This window comes from Corvus brachyrhynchos, unplaced genomic scaffold, assembly GCF_000691975.1.
Source record: "Corvus brachyrhynchos isolate BGI_N302 unplaced genomic scaffold, ASM69197v1 scaffold94, whole genome shotgun sequence".
Taxonomy (NCBI): Eukaryota; Metazoa; Chordata; class Aves; order Passeriformes; family Corvidae; genus Corvus; species Corvus brachyrhynchos.
In genome coordinates this window covers 8,224,610-8,247,437 of record NW_008238330.1, presented here as the reverse complement: position 1 = coordinate 8,247,437, position 22,828 = coordinate 8,224,610, and the positions used below count along the sequence as shown (strand labels likewise).

The following is a 22,828-nucleotide window of genomic DNA, read 5'->3' as shown; positions in this document are numbered from 1 at the left end:
AAGGAACTGTAATTGCAGAATTAATACTTTGCAATAATTTCCCAGTCTGAGGAGAAAAAATGAAGCAGTTGTGCTTGGTTATTTCATTTAATTAGTTATCAAGGGAAAAATGCTTGTTGTACAATTTTACAACAGATTTCTCAAATATTTCCAAATAAAAAATACTGGTATCTATGTCAAAAAGAGCCTTGTTTTTGGTTGTTTTTGCAACACATTAAAAACAGTTTTCTTCTTGCTTAGTGTGAAGTTGATTCTCATGTGGGTAAGTTGATTATCTCTGGCTATTGAATTGCATATACATGATATAATTTTGGTTAGTGTAGTTACAGTGTATATTGTAAACCCTGTGATGAAATAGAAGAGGTGTTCAGTTATACTATTCACAGTTAATCTACTCTGAATTTGGGTCCATGGTATATAGAAGATATTCTTTCCAGTGTGTGCTTTGTGAATCACTGTAAAATAGGAAGCTTTTTTTGTAATACAGCATTGCCAAACCAAGAAAGCACTTTGTTTGTTGGGTCAAATAATTCTTATTTAATGCAGGTATGCGACTTCAGCAGGCATGACCATCCGTGGTTGGGAAGAGGTGTTGAGGGAGTGATAATAATTCATTTGCAGACCAGTGGTAAAGTCATGCTAAGGAGAGCTTTGTTACGTCTGGCACATTTGTTAATATGAAGGAAAGATCTTTGTTGTGGATGCTGTTTCTGATGCTGTATTTTTGTCAGTTCAAGAGTTTATCTTAGTAGAAGGAAAAAGGAATATTTATAGAGGTATATATAAGTAAGACTCACCATGGTAGGCTGCTTTAAGAAATTCTTGGCAGGTGCAGCAGTCTGGTCTTTCTGAACAGTGAAATAATTGCTTCGATCAACAAGATAAGGGTGGAATCCTGGCCCTATTGAAGTCACTGGGAGTTTTGCCATTGACTTAATTTAGTCAGGATTTCTTGTTTACTTGACAGTTCTCTGTTACTGTTCTACTCACATTCATGTAGTGGTTGGTAACCTGACTTAGCGGAATGGATAAGAGTGAACCCTGAAGTAGACTTCTTTTAAAAGTATCTTCAGAGTCTGGAATTCACAGCAGGGACGTCTTTTATCAGTGTTTGGACAAAAGGAAGGTGTTTTTTAGCTTACTGCAAATTTGATGTTAATAGAAAGGAAAACACAAATATGGAATTCCATTTTGGGAGGTAAGAAACTAGAGGACTGCAGAAGCCTCATTTTTCCCTGTAACTTTGATGCCATGATGGCAGTGCTATACTCTTGTCTTCGTGACAAGTACAGAGACAAAAGTATAAAGAAAATATGAAAATTGCATTCATTTATTTTTATTAATTCCTACTGAGCACCAAATAGGAAACAGTATGTAGTATTAATAGCTGTCCCAAACCCTTTGCAAAGACTGACTTGAGCAAATCCCACAAATTTATTGAAATCTTCAAATGAGAAGAAGCTATGGATCAATTGGGGAAGAGAAGAAATACAAAGAATCAGAATGTACTTTATTACTTTTAGTTATAATTATGCATTGCATTTGTTGCAATTCAAATACAAGGAATCTAATGATATGTTATCACTTGTACCATGGGCTGTAACAGAGAGGGCTTTTTGTGTAATTGGTACTTAACAAATTCAACCATTTAGCTGGTGCACAAAAACCCCCACAGGTGTTAGAGAGTCCATGGGATAAAATGGACAGTTTACTTTAAGTAGCATTTCATGTTAGAGAAAGTGCAGATGCTGCTGCAAGATGTATTATATTTCCATAATCAGTGATAGATAACAAGAATTGTTTAACAATCCATATCCTATGTGTGCACTTAAGCCATGGGCAGATCAATAAAAAAGCATTAAGCCTGGTGCCAGCTGAAGATATTATACCTGCAGGCTGTTTGGCTACAGAACGGAAACTGGAGCTGGATTTCAGTAACTCTATTTAGGTAAATCATTATCTAGACAATGTCTTTTCCAATTTCTCTTTTAGTTCTGGGTCATTTGGAAAGGGAAAATCTATATTTAGCCAATGAAGTTTCTTTTTTAGCATTTCTAACAATTTTTCTATATATGAACAAAGTGTGTTTTAATGTAAATGTTGTAGTGCTTCATAAAAATAATATAATCACTTTATCTTTTATTTGAAGTTATTCCTGAGTTCATCTGTTAAAATTAATTAAAATAATCTTTCTCAAGTCTTTGAAAACCTCTAATTTGTTTTCATATACTCAGAATGTTGAGGAATGTGTTGTGTTCTAGATACTGGTCTGATTTAATAAATTTTCAATGAGGAAGAAAGTACATTGGCCTGTAGGGAACTGCTTGTTGAATATGAAGTTACGATCAAAACTTGAAGTTTCAGAAAAGAACAGAGTTAAAAAGACTTTGGAACATGATCAGATAGGACACTGAATCTTGAAGTGAAGAAGTCTTAGACTCTCAAGACAGGCTACTATTGCTCTGCTTCACTTGTTATTGTAGACATGACCAAATTAAAGCAAAGGGACAGAAAACACTTTTTTACCAATGAAATGTATCCTTGGCCTTTGTTTATTCTGTGTTTGAAGTCATTAAGCTTATTTTATGGAGGGGAGCCAAGACAACCTAGTGTGTTTCAGCAATCTTGAGAGAAGGTTACTTGAAGAGAATCATAATGCCACAGACATTCAGTGAGCTTGGCTATACAACAAATTCTTTATATGAACACAGACTTTTAATGGAAGGAAATTAAGTAGCATGATGTTTACATAGTGGTGGTTTGTGGCATTTTTGGTGGGTGTTGTTTTTTTTTATAGAATTTGTCCCCCATCGATTTACTGTTTTTAATGAAGGAGTCAGATCTTACCAAGGTCAGGCGGAATTTTGGTGCTGTTGGAGTAAAAGTTGATATCAAGTCCAAAAAATCCCCAACCCATCAGTCAAAATGATGTAATTGTTTTTCCATATCTTCTGTCTAATGAGATGAAGAGGACAATATTTGATATTAGTGTTTGTAGTAAATTTGACTAAAATATTTAGATAACTTTAGATAGCCCACAATTGTGGGCACTAAGAGATTGCTCATGCTGTTAATGAACTGTCAAAAGAATTTGGTATCACATATCGTAGGTGTGACATCAACAAGCTACAGTGATGATCTTTGGATGCCGTATTTTTAGATGATCTTTGGTTTGCCACTCAGATACAGGTATTTGGACTAGTTAGTTTCTTTCAAGTAATGTGCAAATAGAGAAAGTATAGCTAGTAAGTCAGTGCTGTGGCAAGATGGTTTAAAGAAAGAAGAGGTGGACTGTAAAAAGAACTGGTAAAGGAAAAGTGACGTTGCTGAAGTATAGGAGAAGCAGCAGGCATGGTGTTGTTTTAATCAGTGGCTTCATAAAGTCCACCAAATAATTTAAAGCATATCAATGTTTGCAAAATCCTACCTTTGTTTGAGAATGGCTTTAGACAATAAAAACCAATTTCAAATAATATTTAACTTTCCAAACCAAGTAGTGTTTATAGCCTAGGAAAAGGGATACTAGTATGTTCTTTTGGTCTAGTTCTGTAACATGGTATATTGAGTATTGTATGGCTGGGTTTTGGTAGCAGGGGGCTGCAGGGATGGCTTCTCTGAAAGGCTGCCAGAAGCTTTCCCCATGTCCAACAGAGTCAATGCCTGCCAGCTCCAGGACAGACCCACCTCTGGCCAAGACCCAGCCCATCAGGGATGGTGGCAGCACCTCTGGGATAATGTATTTGAGAAGGGGGAAAAAGTCTGTTAAACTGCAGCTGGAGAGAGGAGTGAGAATGTGTGAGGAAAATCAGCTGTGCAGATGCAAAGGTCAGTGGAGAAGGAGGTGGTGAAGCTACTCCTGGTATAGGAGCAGAGATTACCCCTGCAGCCCGTGAAAGCAGATGGTGGAGCAGAGATCCACCTGCAGCCCATGGAGGTGGATGTGCCCAAAGGAGGCTGGGACCCCATGGAGAGTCTGGCCTGGAGCAGGCTCCTGGCAGGACCTCTAAACTCGTTTCCTCTCTTTTTTTCTTGATTGGTGTGATAGGGCAAAGCAAGCCATAAGATCTCTCCAGTTTCATATTATTTGTCCAATACTTTTAGTTATTTTGAATAGCATGTTTGATAATTTAGTCTTTATCTTGCTTCGTATGGTTTCCTTGAAGATGAGGTAGACATTTCTAAATTATTTTTTATTTAAAATAAGCATTACAAAATGTATGTTTAAGTTGAAATAGACTTTCTTTTGCATGTACTGATGTTGTACAAAACAAAGAAAAATGTGATTTGGAGGGGAAGGGAAGTAGGGACTGCCCTTTGCATACAATTTTCACTTTTTACTTTAGCAGATTTCAGGGTATCCAATCACATTTAGAAATATAGCATTTTTAAAAAATGAGTAGGCCCTTGTCCTGGTCAAACTAAAAGAGGATACTTAAAAACCAGAGAGTTGATTGAGAGAATTAAATAAGCATAAGGCATAAAAGTAGCAGACCGAGAGCATCACTTGCTCTGTCACTTACTTTATTTATTATCTTAGACAGTAGCAGCAATTTCAGCTTTTAAATAAAATGAAACAGAGCAGTTAATCCGGTGCCTGCTCATATAAAAAGCCACTTTGTTTCAGACATAGCATTTTTATTGTAAAAACAGACCTTGCTTTTTAGAAAAAAAAAAAGTAGCTGGATTTGAACAGAGGTCTCCCTAACTATTCATTATCTTCTAGTGGATGTAATTCATTTTATGACATTAGCCAAATTGAATCTCTTCCCCCTGCCTGAAAATTTCAGTGCCAGGATTTTAGGCAGACATTTAGGATTTAGTTAGACATTTTTGGAAGCATGGTTTTTCAGATCTTCAGATACCTTGTGTTTGATCAAAAGATACTTTGCAATTTTGTAAAATCGATTCTATTTAGGGTTTATCACATGAAGCGCATCAATCTCCTGGCTACTACTTAAAATGCTTGCCAGAGATATGATACAAAAAGTTTATATATGCAAAATTTTTTATCCTTCATTTGTATCATTTTCATAACATTTGAATGGTGTTAACTTTAGTAAAATTGCATGATTTACACAGGTATAGGTGTAGTAGTAGTGAAAGGATGAAATTCTGTGCAGCTTGAAGAGTAAAATTTGCTGAATAGGAAGTTCTGTAAACAGAGGAAAAAAGTTCTGTCTATAGGATAAGATGTAATTTTAAACTATTATGTACAGTTTTGTGCTCATTTCCTCCAAATAAACTAAATTAATTTAATGGTATTATGATACTTAATGGAGCCAAAGTTGCTTTTTCTGGATTCCTCTTAAAGTCAATCCCAGAGATTTTAATGCTGTAGAAGGTTGAGCTAACAAAAGATCACACTTGGATTTATTTGGTCAGTGGAGTATATAGCAAATGAAGTATTAAATGCTAGTGAAAATAAAGTAAATATAAGTAATGTATGGGGTTTTTTGCAGTATTGGAGCAAAGATAGGTTGGTATAATTTGATTGATTCTTAGCTCCCAGTGCAATTAATAAAAATCATAGTTGACTATTAAGTAAAAACAACATATTAATGACTAAACAATATTATTTACATGTTCTACATACTAGGGACAAATCTAATATTTGGGTACAACTGAGAAAGTAGAAATTTCCAATACATGAAAATAATTATATCTTTGATATAACTAGCAGAAAAGAAAGAATTTTCAGCAAAGGTTGCTTTTCAATTGTGGAAAGGAACTTCAGTGTTATTAAAAAAAAGAATTTTCTTATGAATGCTTTGATTTCCTAAGCTCTTCGCACCCAAACCATCTCTATACAGTTTGTCTTCTAAATCCACCAGATAGATGTTTACTAGGTTTATTTCAATAACATTAAGAGACGATGCTTTTATCCATGTTTATTTCATTCTTTGATCTACATATTTCTAAGTATTATCAGGAGATGCAGGAAGCTAGTTCATTACCCTCTTAAAAATACAATGCCAGATTACTTGTGTGAAATTTCAGCACTTAGCATTTTATATTTTGTCTCTCCAAATGTAAATTTACTAAGCTTGTTTTCCAAATATTATTGAGAATCAGAATTGTCAGAACCAGAGTTTTTAAGCATGTACAATATCACGGCTTCTTTTTAAATGAAGTATTTCCAATGATATTTGCTCCCAGGATCTTCATAATTTTTATTTCCGTTGTGATCTGATGGTTACTTCCTGTAGCCAGTTAAAGTAGCCATGTAGTGTATTTTTTTTGTGATCTCATGTTCACTTTTAATGCTGTGAAAATATTGTTAGATAAATAGATAGTAGTAATTTATTTATGTTCTTAGATTGGATAACTACTCATAATTAGATAACAGATAATTGGGTAATTTCAGAATACTAATCGATAAATCTGTATCTGTTTTGACCTCTATTACCTATATTTTCTATTTGGAGGGGAAGGAAGAAAAGAAACCCCTTGTTCAGAAACTCCATCTCTGTGTTAGAATAAGGTAATTTAGTCCCATTCATAAACAGAATTATTTACCTCCGTGGTTTCTGTTCAGGAGTGATTCAAAGCCCTTGCTCTTTTGGTAGTCAGAAACCTAGTTTCCAGTAAAAATTAATTAATCCTTTTCTAAGAGTGTCTTTTATTTTGTCGAACACTAAGGGTTTCTGGCCTAATTGCATTGTTGATAAAGATCAGTCTGTTCCATTTTTATTAGTCTTAGCTTAGCAAGACTGGTCATCTGTTCAAGTGTCAATAAGGTATGTGATTTCTATATGATCTTAGTAATCTTCGTCTGAACTTTTCCAGGTTTATTTAACCTCTCATGAACATGGTAACAGGAATTGAACTCAGTGTTCTAGATGTCTTACCAGTGTCTTGTTCAATAGTGTTACTCCTTTCTTGATCCTAACATGAAAAATTGTCAGGTGGATTTCAAAATTTTACTAGTCATCACACTGGAACCTTTTTCTTCTGTCAACCTGTGATTATTTCTGTGGATTTCATATCTTTCATTTCCATAATACCCTCATTTCCAACTATCATAATATTAACACAACTGCAATTGCTATTGAAATCAGATATTTGTGTTCTGTAGCTAAAATTTGACATTTTGTGTATTAAACTACTTTACAGTAGTTTTCCAAAGTGACCAGTTCTGTATACTTCTCTTTCAGTAGCCCATCACAATAGTGCTATGAAGTATTACTCTACCAATTTAATGTTGTTTTTCTGAGCAACATACATTCTTCAGTACCTACATTTTAATCCCAGTTAATAGTCCACTATCTTCTGTTATCCACAGTGTATTTGATATTACATCTGATGTCAGTAGGTCTTATTCTCTAGCCCAAAATCATGCATTAGGTTACATCTCAAATGCTTTTTCTTCGATTTCACTCAGTTGCTCATCTGGATTAGGCATAGATCTTTCATCAACTGTTTCTATCATACTACTGTTCTATCAAGGCTGTCTCAAGCATCCAAAATACCCAGCATAACAAGGCCTCATGCAACAAATTACATTATCTTTTATTTCTTGTTCACGGCTAAGATAAAAATCCCATTTTCACTAACCTGCACTTTTTAGCTTCATCCTGTTGTTGTTTTGCTTAGGCCAAAATAGTGTAAACTCCCTGAAGGTAAACAGTTATTTGTTCCCCTGAATCAGTCAAAGACTACTCACTTTGACAGTCTTTGCACTATGGTTGTGTGATGGAACACTTTTGTAAGTCATAGGTTACAGCACTGCAAACTATGCCACAAGCATTTACTGTCTCTTCAACTTCTAAGTGCAGGGAATGAGGACTTGCTCTTCCTTCCCTAGTAAGTCCAAAATTTGTGTATACACATACATACAAGCATATACTGTCTATATATGTGACGATGCATGCTTGTGTCTTCAATTGGAAGTTTCATATTGTGCTCCAGGAAGTGCAAGTGTTTTAAATGGGAATGGAAGCAAAATATTTCTCTAAATTTTTTAGAATGAGGGATACTAGGATGGTTTGTTATCAAGATTATAAAAGTCAGTTTTATTCTGTTTACTTTCACTGTATGCTGAAGAAAGGTTAGAGACTACATGAAGACAATATTGAGAAAGTTTTTTTGACAAGCATGCTCCAGAGATCCCAGCTTCTCCAAACACTGTCTTTGAGGTGCTCTCTATTGGCAGATAGAAACCAGATGTGACAATGGAAATTAATTTGAATATGCTTTTAGAAAAAATAATCAGGAAAGTGTATGTTTTAGGGAGCGTTACCTATTTAAGTTTTTGATGTAAATTAGTATAAAAGTCTAAAGGTCTGGTAGTCTTCTTACAACTGTGTATTACCAAAACAATGCGACAAATACAAGCTCTAGAGAGTCAAAAAAAGTCTTACTAAATAAAATTATTTTGTGTAAAATTCTTTGTGTTTCATATGTGCATATATCCTAATACATATATGTGTATATTTATGTGCATGAGAGAAATTTATCTGTGTAAACCAAAACAAAAGTCTTGTATATTCTTGCTCCACAAAAGGGTAGCATGAAATTACTTTTTTACTGAATAGAGAATGTTGTCCTGAAAATAGGTTGATGACAGTATATTCTCTATCTTCTACTGCAGTATTTAAGCATTTTGAAAGAAATTAATGTCTAATTAAGATAAACAAAAGCTATACTTAGTGATATACTGAGTATGGCGAAGAGGATGTGAGACCCAGTCAACAAAAACCACCGGGTGTTTTGTGAGGCAGTGTACTCTGAAGATAGTGATTTTTATGGTTATGTTGTTTGTCAAGAGTTGAAATTCCCCTTGAAAAATTCCATTTGTAAGCTGATTTTTCTTTTCTGTTACATAAAAGCAGATGGAAATCTGCCAAGCACTACAGAATTCAGTAAGTTGCCTCTCCCAACACATACCAGAACACAGAGCATGTTTTTCAGCCAGTCTGTGCTCATCAGGTGAATAGGTGGTTGGAAGGACCAGTTCACTTGTGGTTGAAGCGCAACTGTCATCGTTCATCCTTTGTTCACGGCGTGTAACAAGTGCCTTTGGTAGATCTTGGGTGGCATTTGTGTAGTTTGCTGTTCTGGCATTCTCAGTCCTGAGTTAGTAAGGGTACTACTGAATTTTGATCTTATGTTCTTGGCCGAATGTCCAATAATGTGTCTTTAATGAAAACAGCTGTTGGATCTGCTCTTAGCAATGTGTTTCCCAATGCCATTCGTATGACTTGCATACCACATGCACTGAACCTCATCCTGGAAGAATGGCCAAGACTATTTGACAGTTTAAACACCATAGTTGCTCCCATAAAGAGCTTCTGCTGCCAAAGTAGCCTGAACTTTGTAAGTCAAGGTTTTATGAACTCAGACGTGTTCAAAATACTTGAATTGTCTACAAGCTCAAACAGAAGCCACACAATTGGTGTGAATTATCTCTGCATAGCTCTCTGTGCAAATAGTGACAACTTATTAAAGGAAAAAAGCTATGGAATTTAAGAACTGGAAGTTTTGTTAAGAAACATTTCAGTAAAATGAGTAAATCAGAACAACAGTCTAGTAAGTCTCTGTGTGCTCCCATTGAAAATATGTTTTGGTGATTTTCTATGACCTTGGACTACATTTTCTGTTGGTATAATTTTTTCCTCTAATTTATTATTCTACTGGAATGTAATACAGAAATATTTTCCATCATTTCGTTGAATTTGGTTGTGTCAAAGCAGACAGACAACAATGGAATTGTGTGACTGCAGGATTGTAGCTACTGTTAGACTTAAGTGATACGTTCTGAAATCTATAGCTGATTATTTAATGACTCTATATTTTGCAAGTGAATATTTGAACTAAACCTGGACTGTTTGCTGCTGTGAATTGTAACAGTGTTTGTTATCAGCCACCCATTTAGGAGAAAAAAAAAAAAATCCTTTTTCTCTGCCTTGCCCTCCCCTCCCCCCCACCATCTTCCTTTCTGTCTCGGTCCCCCTGCTCTCTCTTTCTCCCTATTTCTCTCCCTTACTTTTTCCCTTCCTCATAATTTTCCCTCTTTCTCCTCAAACTCTGCAATGGAAATGTGTTTGCCTTCTTATCATGTCTATTCAAATGATAGACTCTAATCCAGGGCTGGTATGTGAATTAATGCTCCCTAGATCTCATCATACACTCAAATATGTATTGTTTTCTTCTATAGATTTTGTTGTTTTATCTTCCATTTTAAAAGCAGCAATAACATTACCTATCTTCACAACCTGCACACAGTGTTTATTTCAACAGGCAAGCTACCTTCTGATCGGCAGATCCTAATAAAATTTACAGGACTTGAATAAATATAGCTATCAGAATCAGTACAGGTAATTGATTAACTCTTTTAGAGAGAATAACCTCTAAAGCATTAGACTGTGTTTTCGGTGTACACTTTCCTAAAATTGTTGACAGAACAGAAAACCCAAGTGAACATGGTTTTGGGTACAGCTTTTTGGAATCTCTACGAAATAATTTTACTGTTTAGATTATCTCCGTTTTATAATGGTTTACAGATGGATGCAAAACCTGCTGTTTACAGAGCTTCCTGCTCACATTTTGACTATCTTGCTGCCAAAGACTGCTCAGGAAGCTTTTTTTCTTCTTTCTGTGGACTCTTGTAAGAGTTAATTTCAGAGGAAAATGGAAACTTTATGCATAGTTTCGGTTGTGATTGAGTGGAAGAGAAAAAGGAAACTCAAATACCCTTTACCTCAAAGTGCCTTTTCATTTTTTCTGATGTATACCACTTTTGTTTTCCTGTTTTTCAACTTTTAAAGGCGTACTAAAATGTGTAAAAGCATGGTGATAGGAACCCGTAGGAAAACTGTCAGTACTTAATTTTTGTTCAATATGTGTTATGTGTTTATGTTTCCTTTGGGTGTGGGTATCTTTTTCCAACTGAAGAACCAAAAGTGTTACAAAAACAGATGTAGTGAAAATAAGCAAGAGAAGTCTCATTTCCTTTGGTGAACAAAGTTCACAATTAACTTGAGTGTAATTTTATGCATGTTGTACCCTATCAAACAGTTTTGCTGACAAAAGCTTGCTTTCTTGGATTTATCACAACTGATAACCCAAACACCAAGGACCATGCTGAGGCATGCTCCAACAGTGCTTCGTATTGCATGTAGTAATAACATATTCTAGATGTTATTCCTGCCAACAATTAATGGGGAAATTCATTTTGTGAAGCACTGTTTACAGACTGACATCTGGAGGACTTCTCAGCTTGGATCATTTCCAGTGTGTAGATTTATGTACTACTATTCCTTCTCTTTCCCCCCTTTTTCCTTAAATATCTCACTTTTCAGATCTATACCATTCATTTAATTGTGAATGAATATGAATTATTTTGTTGCTGTGATTTCTTTTAGGATTTCATAAAAACTGAAAATGCTTGCTAAAACAGATGTTCAGTGAATACTTATTGAAATGTATATAGAGATATACAAAAATTCAGAGTTCTTTTAACTTAAAGAGGTTCTCACCATAGAAGTCAGAATATACACCATCAGTAGAACTTTTGAAGTATGAAATGAAAAAGCTTGTAGTTGTAGCAGAAAAGGTCTTTTTCTTTTATTTTTTTTTTTTTCTTTTTTTCTCCAGATAGCTGTCCTTCTGAATTGTAAAATGTTTTTGAATCACAAAATCCTGGTCTACCATGGTTTAAATATTGTATTCAGTAGTGTGTATTTGTGCCTTATCCAGTTTCCTTTCCAGTCTAGTGAGAATCTGCAATTTGCTTTGAATGTTTCCCTTCTTTCTGTGTGACAATAGCCTTAGTGTGGTCTCCGCACCTTTCTTCCTGTGGGAAATCATAGCATGTTGTCAAGGGTATCTATTGTTATCTTGAGGATATGTATCTGTGCTGGTTGGAGCAAGAAAATGGAATTTCCTGTTAGTGTCTTTGGAAGAAGTGGGTACTGCTTGTGTTGAGGCAGGTTATGTGTAGATGAGGCTGCAGTCATGCTCCCCCCCCCCATGCATCCGAACAAGTTAAGGGACATGTTTAGCAAATTTGAGTAGTTCCTTCATTTAGAAGGTAATACGAGTACTAGAAGAGCAAGGTAGAAAGGAGGGGGCACAAAGACTTTGTTACTGTAAGCCTCACTGTCTCAAAAATGAGTAAAAATATAACCATATATTGCTTTCTTGTGTGGTCACTTATTGAAGTAATTATTGTCTCAAGAATCCTAGTGAAATCCTGCCCTGCTGAGAACAGTGCTTTTAGCACATGGAATGCCTTTATGAAAAAACAGTATTTAAAAACAGTTCATAGGGAACAGTTATTGGCACCCTTGCACAAGTAACATTTTATTACTACTCTTAATATTGATGCTGATAGTATTGCTCTGTGCGTTCTGTCAAAATTTTCTTTTTTTGTAAAATAGTATGTCACTGGTAACATTTCAGTCCTCACTATTCTCAGTAAAATAAAGTTATGGAAGAAGTTAATTTTGCTTTTAATTGTAATAACTTCTGATGGTATCGTGACAGGTAAATCTCAATAAATCTCTTACATTAGAATAAAAATCAGGATGTCCTGCTTCCTTTTAACTAGTAGTATGTTGCAGCTAAGGGAAAATAGACCTTTTCCAGCTCTTAATCAGTTATTGTCAGCATTGATAACTAATGAAATATTTTGGCACCAAAGGCCGTCAGTCCTCAAGGCTATGTAAGTTCCTGAATTTCAGGTTTTAAAATGAATGTTAGAAAAGTTCTTTTATTTGCATCTAGAAATTCAATGGATACTAATTGACTTGGTGAATTTTTGCTCATGCTGTTACAAAATGTTATAAAATTAAAATGTATGATGCCATTCTTAATAGTTCTTTTGGACAAGAAACCTTAATTTTGTATCCTGTATTTACAGGTTAGCATTTAAGAGTGTATATTTTATCTGAACAATAAGAATGAAAGATATCTAAATTGACTTTTAAAGCACTGATTTCCATTTCCTCAAATCTTGTCATTTACATTTTAGTCACAATTTTCAAATGGCAACAGAGGTATTGGTTTACAGATATTTTTTTTCATTTAGGCTGTTGGTATATTTATATTTAATGCCATGTCAGATGACGCTACTGTTACGGTATTTTAACGTGAAGAGATTTTTCTAATTTCCAATTTTCTCTTCTATTTTCATAGCAGGTATCCTAAATATTTGAAGCTGTCATGGATCGTGGGTCTGCACAGTGACACATTTACTCATAACCATCCTTTCTTAGTGACAAAATTTGCTTGCTGTAAATCAAACATAAATCCTGTGATACATCTTACACTTTCTCTGAGGGTCTATTTGGATAAAGCAGCTTGTGTCTTTACTCTTCCTTAGGAGCAAAAGATGCTGTATTAGTTCTTCATCTGGTAGGACTGAGTGTTTTCACAGGGTTCACTAGAGCTGCCATGCTTTATCCTCGCTAAATCTCAGGGTGGTACATTTCTGCAGGACATGGTTTGCCAGTGCTTCTGAAACTGCCAGGGAAAATGCAACTCTCCCACTTAGGAGTGCAACCTTATTTTTAACTGTTTTACTCATTTAGTTTGTAAAGGGAGAATAGCCTGTGCTGCTGCAAATTTGATGCACTTTTTATGGGGCCTGGAGCAGAACATGTCTTTTCAAAATAGAACAACTGACATGAAGGTAAAAATTCTGTGCACTCCATTGGGAGTTGATGTGCTGCTTATAAACATGTGCTTTCAGAGCACAATAGATGAGTACATGGATTTGTTTGCTTGCTAGTGGTGTTCCTGTGAGGGCTATGAGAAAAAGATGCAGCTCAGCTGTGTACTGTATTGTTGGCAATGCACTTGCTGTAAGGCCGTCTTTTTGCTGTGGAATAGTGACGCATCCTCCAGTGTCCTGACCACAGCTGTTCTGAAATAAATTTACATCAACCTATTCCACTGCAAGCCACTACTGCTATCTTTAGCTGATGCTACTACTACTATTACTACTACAAATAGTAGATTATACTTCTCTTCGTATTTTAAACATAGGCATTTAAACACATTTCAAGAAAAAGATGTAAGTGATTGTGTTGTCTAGTGAACGGCTCATAAAGCAATGTTGAAAAATACTAAGATGTTATACCATACATCCTATAATCACTTGAGTAAGGTGCGTTATTGGACACTGAAAGTATCCCTGTGTTTCCACATCTTTAACACTAATAAAAATACTGCATTTAATAGCCCATCCAAAAAAAATCATCATGTCATTCTCTGTGGCAAGCTAACAATCTTCATAAGGTTTGTTGATTTTGTAAAGTTATTTCTTTCACACTTAATTCCTTTATTACAAAAATAGCTCCCAGTAATCTGATCTTTAACACAAATCACATTATTTTCCATGTTTTATGTGGAACCAGTTTTGCATATTCTGTGGTCTAAGTTAATTCAAACGTTTTTCAAAATGACATAAGTAGCAGAGAGAAGTCATTAAGGCATAATCAGCCTTCTAAACCATGGTAATAGTTTTCTTTAACAAATGTTTCTGTGAAGGGAAATTAAAGACTATTTCAGTTTTATGTGTTCCTGTCAGCTAATTTATCGCCTCTTTTCCTCAATTATGCACCAATGAATTTTGTTTTGTTACATAAACATCACATTAAGTGTATTCCATTTTCAACTAGGTGGCTGTGCTACAATCCCAGAGTCTGATTTAGAGGAAAGGACCATTATACCGGGCTCCACAGCAATGTTTTCCAGTAACAGGCAGATCACAAAGCAGAAATCCAAGCCTGGTAAGAAAAGGAAAATTATGTTATTTCACTTAGAGGTGTACAGCGCATCTTTTCAGAATGCTCGTGGACACATGAAACAAATGGCATGTATTTCAGCCTTTGTTGGCATAATTTCTAGCTTTTCTTGCTACAATAGTACAATGTGTAGGATTCTGAGCTTATTCAGCTTATTCTGTCAAGAATGGCTCGACTGTAAAGATCAGTCTTGGAATTAAATAACTACACAGTTGAAAGGTTTTGTGCTACATAATACTTGAATGAGATTCTCACAGGTTCTGTTCATGATCTCTTCTACAGAGGCAAAATGAAACTGAGGGCATTTTAGTGTAATAAAGGTGGTTTTTTTTCCTGTGGTATGGTGGTTACACTTTGTGCCAGCTGATTAAAATATGGTCATTACTTATCTTTTGTGGAGAGACTTCCTAGAATTTCAGAAAAATATTATTGGATATAATAAAATGAAATTATACTGGCTATAAAATATGCTGCATACAGTGATGACACATTTTCTGGAAAGACTTCATGCTGCCGGGAACTGTGATATAGTGTTAACATATTTTAAAAGCAGCACTGTAAAGTACTGCCTTGCAGTTTAATAAAGTGTCTGGTAAGTTCTCAGGGTTTGACTGTAGCAATTTCACATTTTGCTTACTAAGTTGTACCTTCACACTTCTTTTCCCTCTCTCCTTGTCTGATTTTGTCCTGTAATATTTATTATAAAGTGTATTTGAATGTTGCTTGTGAATCAGAAGTGTTCATTATGGATGGTCGTTGAAGTTAAGAAAAGTAGCTTAGAGGTTGCAACCAACAATACTCAAAAATAGAAAGTCCTTATACATCTGCAAAACTCGGCCAATTGTGTGTTTAAAAAGCATTCAGCTGCTTTTTTCCCAGATAACTGTAGGACAGACAGGCAGGGAGTTGGAATATATAGTTAATTTAGATAGCAGAATTTACATTAGCAAATTTTTAATAGTGGGCAGGAAAGAAAGATATCTAATGCAGCAATGCATAATAATGCCACAGTGTAACTTAAAACTCAAAAATTAGTACCTGCTTACAAAAACAACCTGAAAAATCCCCTGAAGGCCTAAAGCTCTGACTTTTCTAGAGTGCTAATTACTTGCGGTCCTCATGGACTTCAGGTCACTAGAAGAAGAGAGCCTGTCAACGTTGACATAAATATAGTTTAACCTTTGCCATCTGGATATATTAAGTACCCTCCTGGTAATAGAAAAGTGTATCATCTCTCTGATGTAGGATACAAGCCTGATAAAATTCCAACTTCAGGCAACTAGACTAATAAATCACAAACATATGGCAGGTTATTTCTCTTTGTCTGATGCTCCAGTCTTCTGATCAAGCACATATTTGTTCTTCAGTAGATAGTGTTCTGTTATGTTTAAATAACCTTATTACTGAAAAGGCTAGCATGAGTGGAAAAGTGTAGAAATGTATTCATGAGATCCAGAAACAACAGCATGGGGACCTGCGTATCCTAGTGTAAGCCTTAGCCCATGATAAAAATTGAGACTTACGTCACATAGCTGGCTGTTGTTGCTTTGTAACTATAAAAGGCAGAATGAAAACTTAGAAAGCTTTTAAAAAGTCTCTAGGTTTACAGCCGTGTGTTATACGAGTGAGTTTAATTCATTCATGGTAAGAATTGACTGCCATCTGCCAGTTAGTGCTGCAATATAGAGAACACCTAGAATATCTGCCACTGAGCTGTCTGGAAATTCTAATTGCTACAAGCATAAGAGCCAAGGGAGCTACTTAAACCTGAAGGTAACAGTAGGCATGAAATCACAGCCTTTCAGTGTTTTTCTGTACATGATACTTTTGGACTGAGTTCTTGCTCAGGCACCACTGACTGCAGCAAGACCATGGTGATTACAAAGAGCTCTCAAAGAATATTTTCTGTTGTGGTTTTTTTTTTTTTTTCTTTTGAGTTTGCATTTAATTTAACTATGTGCAGTAAATAAGAGAGAAAAAATGACAGTGTAGAGTAAAAATAATTTTTCTTAATATATCTTCCTTCATTTCCTAATGGAGTTCAAGATAGATTCTCATTATAAGTTGAGAGTTGGTTGTTTGATGACCCTAGTGGGTCACTTCCAACTCAGGATATTCTGTGATTGTATGATAATATGTTGTATGAGCTATGCAAAGAACTGAGGGAAATGAGGCACTGAGACCTGGAAGACTGTTCTGTGAGAAACTGTGCTGTAGGCCATCATCCTGTCACAGACTTGCTAATTATCTCATGCAAAGTATTATACTGAGACTTTCCAGGCAGCTGCTAAGCACGTGAGTGAGACTTTTGGCTTTACTTGGAATAGTGACTTAGGGCAGCAGAAAATGACATCTAGTAGTCATGCTACAAGTCTGTGCAATGACAGAATGAATGGTTTTAGCCCAGTCATGGAGTCTCTTTGGAAGGGGAATTACTAGTTTTATGATGTTGTCTTTTAATTGCTGAAACAGTTCTCACTGGGTTGTTTCACTTATTGTCCTGGTGTGTCTGTACGATACTGTATTCCCTATCATCTGTCTTAAACCGAGACACTTATTTATTTCTTTCTAATCCAAGTATGTTGTGATTTCATAGTAGAGAATGGGATCCCATTCATGCTGTTTGGAAGCTAGTGGCATTACTGCTCTTGTAGGAGTAGTTTCTTTAGAAGGCTTTTGCTTTGAGTGGGTACAAAATACTCCCTTGAACATTCGCTGTCCAGTGAATGGAAAATAATTCTTCCTGCTTGCCACCTCAAGACACAGTCTGTGTGCATTGCATTGGGAGGAATAATGTTAGCATGATAAATCCCTGCTAATTTTGTTCTTGCTGTTTTGGTTAGACAGAGCAGCGTATATTGCATCATGGACTGCACAAGCCTGGTGGACAGTTTGAATGTAATTTGAAGTTGAGTTCACGTGTTATGTCTTTACTTTCTCCATGAGCTCACAGCTACAATACCAATGCTGACCTCTGCTGCAATCACAAGTACAAATGTAGTGATTGTAGACTCTACGTAGGTACTGTGGAGTTCCTTTCTCTTTGGTGTACTCTTCCTGCTGTCTTCCATTTTCTTCTTTACAAGTTATGAATTTCTAACTAGAGTTGCAGTCTGCTTGAGTCGTTTGATTTTATGGAGAAATTTTCATGTGTTCTAGAAGGTAACAACAAAGATTTGCAGAGCTCCACTTCTCAAGCCCTCACTTGTGCTAAAATATTTCTGGTGAAATCAATTGAAAATATGGTTTGCCACAAAGATGTATAAGGAAGTTGTCGTACCTGAGGGCTTTTTAGAGAAATCTGTAAGGAATACGGGAAACAACCTTAAACAACAATTAAACTGTGCTGGTGGTGAGCTTTAGGGTGTAATAACAACATATGCATTTATCGAGATATAGCCCTTACAGTAAGTATTCTGAATTTCTTGTATGCTCTGTGCTACATGCTACTTACTATGAAAGAGAATTTCCTGAGACCAACCAATATTTTTTTCCAACAATATTCCGAGTGAATATTTTACACAGAAAGGGTCTGGTTGGTTTTTTATGAGTAAAGAGTTTTATGCTGGTAAATCATGACTAACTTCACTAAATTGATGAAAAAGCAGATGAAAAGTTAGTATGAAAACAAGAATGATTGGGCTGAAATATGTATCTTGGTTTTTTTGGTTGGTTTTGTTTTGATCTTTTTTTTGTGTGTGTGTGAAACAATTGTGCTGATTACTTTTTAATTTGCTTACTTGTTCAGGATTTTTATACACCAGGAGTCAGATTTGTCAAGTGTCATGTCATGCAGGTATTAGAATATTCACAACTTGTAAGACTTGATTTTCCTGGCAGAATTTTTCACCTAAGATCCTGTAAACCTATCATGTAAATGATAGATCTAAACAAAAACCAAACCAAACCAAAAAAATCTATAATATATAAGGGAAATGTTTGCCTGACTTTGCCATGATAATTCAGAGTAATCGTCTCTTCCTGAGAGAGCAGTATGGCTCAATATTTACATTTATGTTTAAACACAAATATTTCTGAGAAGCTATTAATGAGACAAAAGATTTAGCATTTGGATTTGCTACTGTGCTTCCACTGTTTTAGTTAAAATCTTTGTATGTTGCTGTCATGCAAATATTTAGATGACTTAAAGATTAGATTTCGAAGTTCTCATCTTCTGTATGATTATATTTAGTAAAGTAAATAAACTTCCATAGTTTAATAGTCAAAGCATCTAAGACCAAAAACTGTCTCAGCATTTATGATTTATGATAATCTATTATAATTTATGATAATCTGTTTATGATTGGAATATATTTTTACTGTCTTTAATTTGAATCTGGCTTATTATTTTTGATTAAATAGACAAGTGGCTATACGTAGATGACTGGGAAGTTGAGCTATAAACTCCAGTAAAATAAGACATTCTGAGTCAGATTTTCAAAACACCCTCCAAAGTTGCACCCAGACATTGTACAGCTGCATTTACGTTTTCTCCAGCTTTGAATAGCAATGCTCATGTAGATGTTGTAGGTGCCATTTAAGAGGATCTTTCAACTTCACCCTTCTAATCAAAGATTGCTGTTCTTAGTAGTCTAGACAATTTTAGGAACTATTCCATGGTTCCAGCAAAGAACATCCAGAAAGATGTTTAGTTTCACAAACTTGCTAATAAACAAGATTGAAACTATTTTCCTTTAAGTTGCCTGGTGACACATTTAAATGTAGCCATATGCTTATTTTTTTCTTATGAATGCACAACTCCGTGGAACTGCCATCTGCTAAGTAGCTCATCAAAAAGTGATGTAGTATAAGATGAAACTTTGTGATAGTGTATCATGTATTTGATTTTAGAAAGGAGTACTCTTAAGCACTTGGCTTTGTACAAAGAGTTAGATAGTAAAGAGCTTTTGGATATAAATTGCTGCCAGCTCTCCACTGAGTCTTTTTATTTTTGTGCTGTACTGTTCTTAATATTACCTCTTGCCTACACATATGAACAAAGGCATATCCTTGAATTTGTTTTGAAGGGTGCCTAAATATTCTGTAAAAACTCTAAAGCAGGTCTGTGAAAGATTTCTATTTTCTCTCAGGCATTTATTGTTTATATCTTGGACTAATAACTGCCCTACATTTTCAACATGCATGAGTAAGGTGCAGGTGGCCTTACTACTGTTATTGTAATTATCATAATTTGCTGCACTAGTAATCGTTTGGACGCTGATGTTTTTGCCAATTACAGCAAAAGTATTTGCAATGTACATAGCAAAGCAATTCACTTTTTCAGGTTAGACAGTATAATAGGACAGAAATAAATTGTAATATTAACTGTATTGTACATGAGATTAAATAAAAGGGAAATGTTTGTTAGGTTAAAGATAGTTTTGAAAAAATGTCTATACTGTCTGGAAGGGGATTTCATGCCCATGGTGAACTTTCTAAACAATCAGCTGAATGAATCAGTACTGTTGGCAACACAGCCTTTTCAGCTGTTCATGGCTACAGTCTTGAACCTGAACTTCTGTCTGAAGTTTGGTTACTACACTCTTGGCAAAAGTAGAGAACAGCAGACTTATTTTTAAAAATCATTGGAGGCCCAATTAACGGGGCTCATCTGAAGGGGTAAATGTGCCACTGACAGTTTGAGTACAGTTTCAAGCATTTTGACAATTGAGTTGCAATGCAATATTTTGTCATTGACTAATAAAGAATCCTGAATTAGAAACAAATCTGTCAAAAATGCAGAAACTTGTGATGGCCTCAGGTAAGTGAAAGTTCCTTCAAGACCTAACGTCATTAGTTACTCACTTAAGTATTTCCCACTGATGTATTGTGGTATTATGAGACTGGAACCTTGCTTCTTTCTGTATGGCTATTGCTATGCAATAGGAAAGATACCAGGACCCTGCAGCTGGGCCTACCTAATACTTTAAAATTGCTAAGCTAATTGTTTCCACAAGAAAAGGTGCAAAGAAAATCACTGGGCTACAAAAAGCCTATTTTTCTGGAGAGAGTTGAAGAGATTTATGGAGGTTTTCTTTTCCACAGAGTCTGTTTTTTTAAAGAGCAGTACAGCTTAAGAGATTAATGTGAGAATTCCTTCATTAAGCCAATACCAGATGAAGTGCAGTTTCTCTTTTAGCAGGGCTTGTATATACATCTCCTCTGAAATGTAATATAGCACATGAGAACACAGCAAGTCTTATATATGTTCTATTATTTGCAGATTGTAGTGTATTATAAGGTGTATTACCAACTACAGTGAGTAAAGAGATCAGTCTCTGTGTTTGCCCCATACCAACAGTTGTTACATTTTAAAAAATGTTTTCATTCAGAGGTTAAAAAAAGTCTCTGATTAATTCCGCTTTGTTTCATGACTGTCAATGTAACAAAGAACTGAGGGCTACCTTACACTCTGATTCATGGGTTGACTCAGAGTTTGCTGTGACATCACAGAAAAGAGGCAGGAAAAGAAAAAGTCATCTTATAGAGAGCCTGACCCTTTTCCTTCAAATTTGATGGCTTTAGTAGAAAGAATTGTTTGTGTAAAGTATTTTGGTTTGTTTTGTTTTTTAATGAAGAGAGAGTTCAAAGGTACTCTTAAAATTATTAGCACAAGGTTGCTATTGTTACAGTTAGGGAGCAATAAAGAGTGATACAAGGCATAACAACATACTCATGGCCATATCCAAAGCTTTCGGGAATCTTTCAAAAAGCCTTTCCTTATTTTTACCAAGACCTGAACATGAGAAATCCTGATGGATAATGGAAAATAAGGAACACACAAAAGATAAGTTGAGAAGAGAGGGCATGGTAAATATGGAACAAACCCAAGAATCAAATCTAAACACAGTTTTAGGAATTATGAATAGATAACTGTAGCTCAGTGGAAGGAATAAAAAAAAAAAGAGAAGTTTGAAAGGTTTTTTTTTTTGGTGACTAAATGTTGTTTTTCATATTTCCTTGGCAGTTTCCTTGCATAACTATGAGCTTAAGAGAAGTAGATGATTGTCTGTCACTAGGATTCATTCACGCACTTGTCTTCTGCCAGTAAAGATGGGCAGGAAAGAAACTAGCCTGACTTTTCTGTTATTTGCTGCTGCTTACTTTTCATCTGTGTCGTGGAGGTTAATACTCCATTTTTCTTAGGAGTGTTTTCTTATGTAAGACTTCTTGTGTTGCTTTTGTTTCCTCACACCAATTATTTTCTCTATTGCATCAAGTATTGCCATCTAAAGTGCACTCTGCAAATATGCCCAGCATTTTGTACTTTTTCTCATGGATTTGAACTGCTGGGTACTGTTTTCTTTAGCTTGGGTGAAATCTTTTCACTGAATACTCGGTAAAGCTTGTTTCTCGAGACATCTGTTTTCCCACCTAATGCACTTCTGACTCTCCAGTTCTGCTACACAAAACTTTGTACCTAGTTTTTTGGTTAACTGGGAAATCATAATTTTTGCTCAGAACATGGATAGCTTTGAATTTTATACATCCTTTGGATTAGTGCATTATTCCTGGCTTCACTTCTTTTGTCAGATCTTTGTTGGTTTGTGAGATCGTACGCAGATATCTGTGCTACTTTATTGACATTATAGAATACTATCTATAAAGTTTACATTCTCCTGTTGATTCTTAATGTTTATTTGTGTTAGATATTAATGGTTCCTATATGTTCATGTCAATCTTTGAGAACTGTAAACATTTCATGCTATTCTGGTTTCTAATGAGATGTCATTATAAAAAAAAAAAAAAAGAGAGAAAGAATAAAAGGACAGAGAAACTCATCAATGCATTATTTGAATGCCCGCTCAACATTACAAACCAAGAAGATTTTAGATGTGTCATGGGTTAGCAAGCATAGTCCCGGAAAGTGATGTTCTTGCAAAGGGATGCTTACAGCTTCCTCTGTGACTTGACAGAAGCTATCAGCTGGCCAGTTTGAATATGGACAATTTTTAAGCCACTTAAAGTTGTGACCACCTCTGTGATCCACACTTAAGAATAGGAAACTCCGAGGCAGAGTCTCTCTGTCTTGTTTCTGTGCTGGGACAGGTGGCTGCGGGCCCCATGCAGGGGCCAGT

General features: G+C 35.4%; 1 protein-coding gene across 3 annotated transcripts in view; it reads left to right on the top strand.

Annotated features, from left to right (window-relative positions):
• BBS9 (Bardet-Biedl syndrome 9) overlaps nucleotides 1–22,828 on the top strand; it is a 286,617-nt gene that overhangs the window by 158,015 nt on the left and 105,774 nt on the right. For 2 of the 3 annotated variants that reach the window (XM_017734463.1, XM_017734466.1), the window contains one exon: nucleotides 14,625–14,735. The exons of the other annotated variant lie outside the window; for it this stretch is intronic. In XM_017734463.1, coding sequence (XP_017589952.1) covers nucleotides 14,625–14,735 — 111 coding nt within the window. The remainder of the gene's footprint in view (nucleotides 1–14,624; nucleotides 14,736–22,828) is intronic. 3 annotated transcript variants of the gene reach the window in all.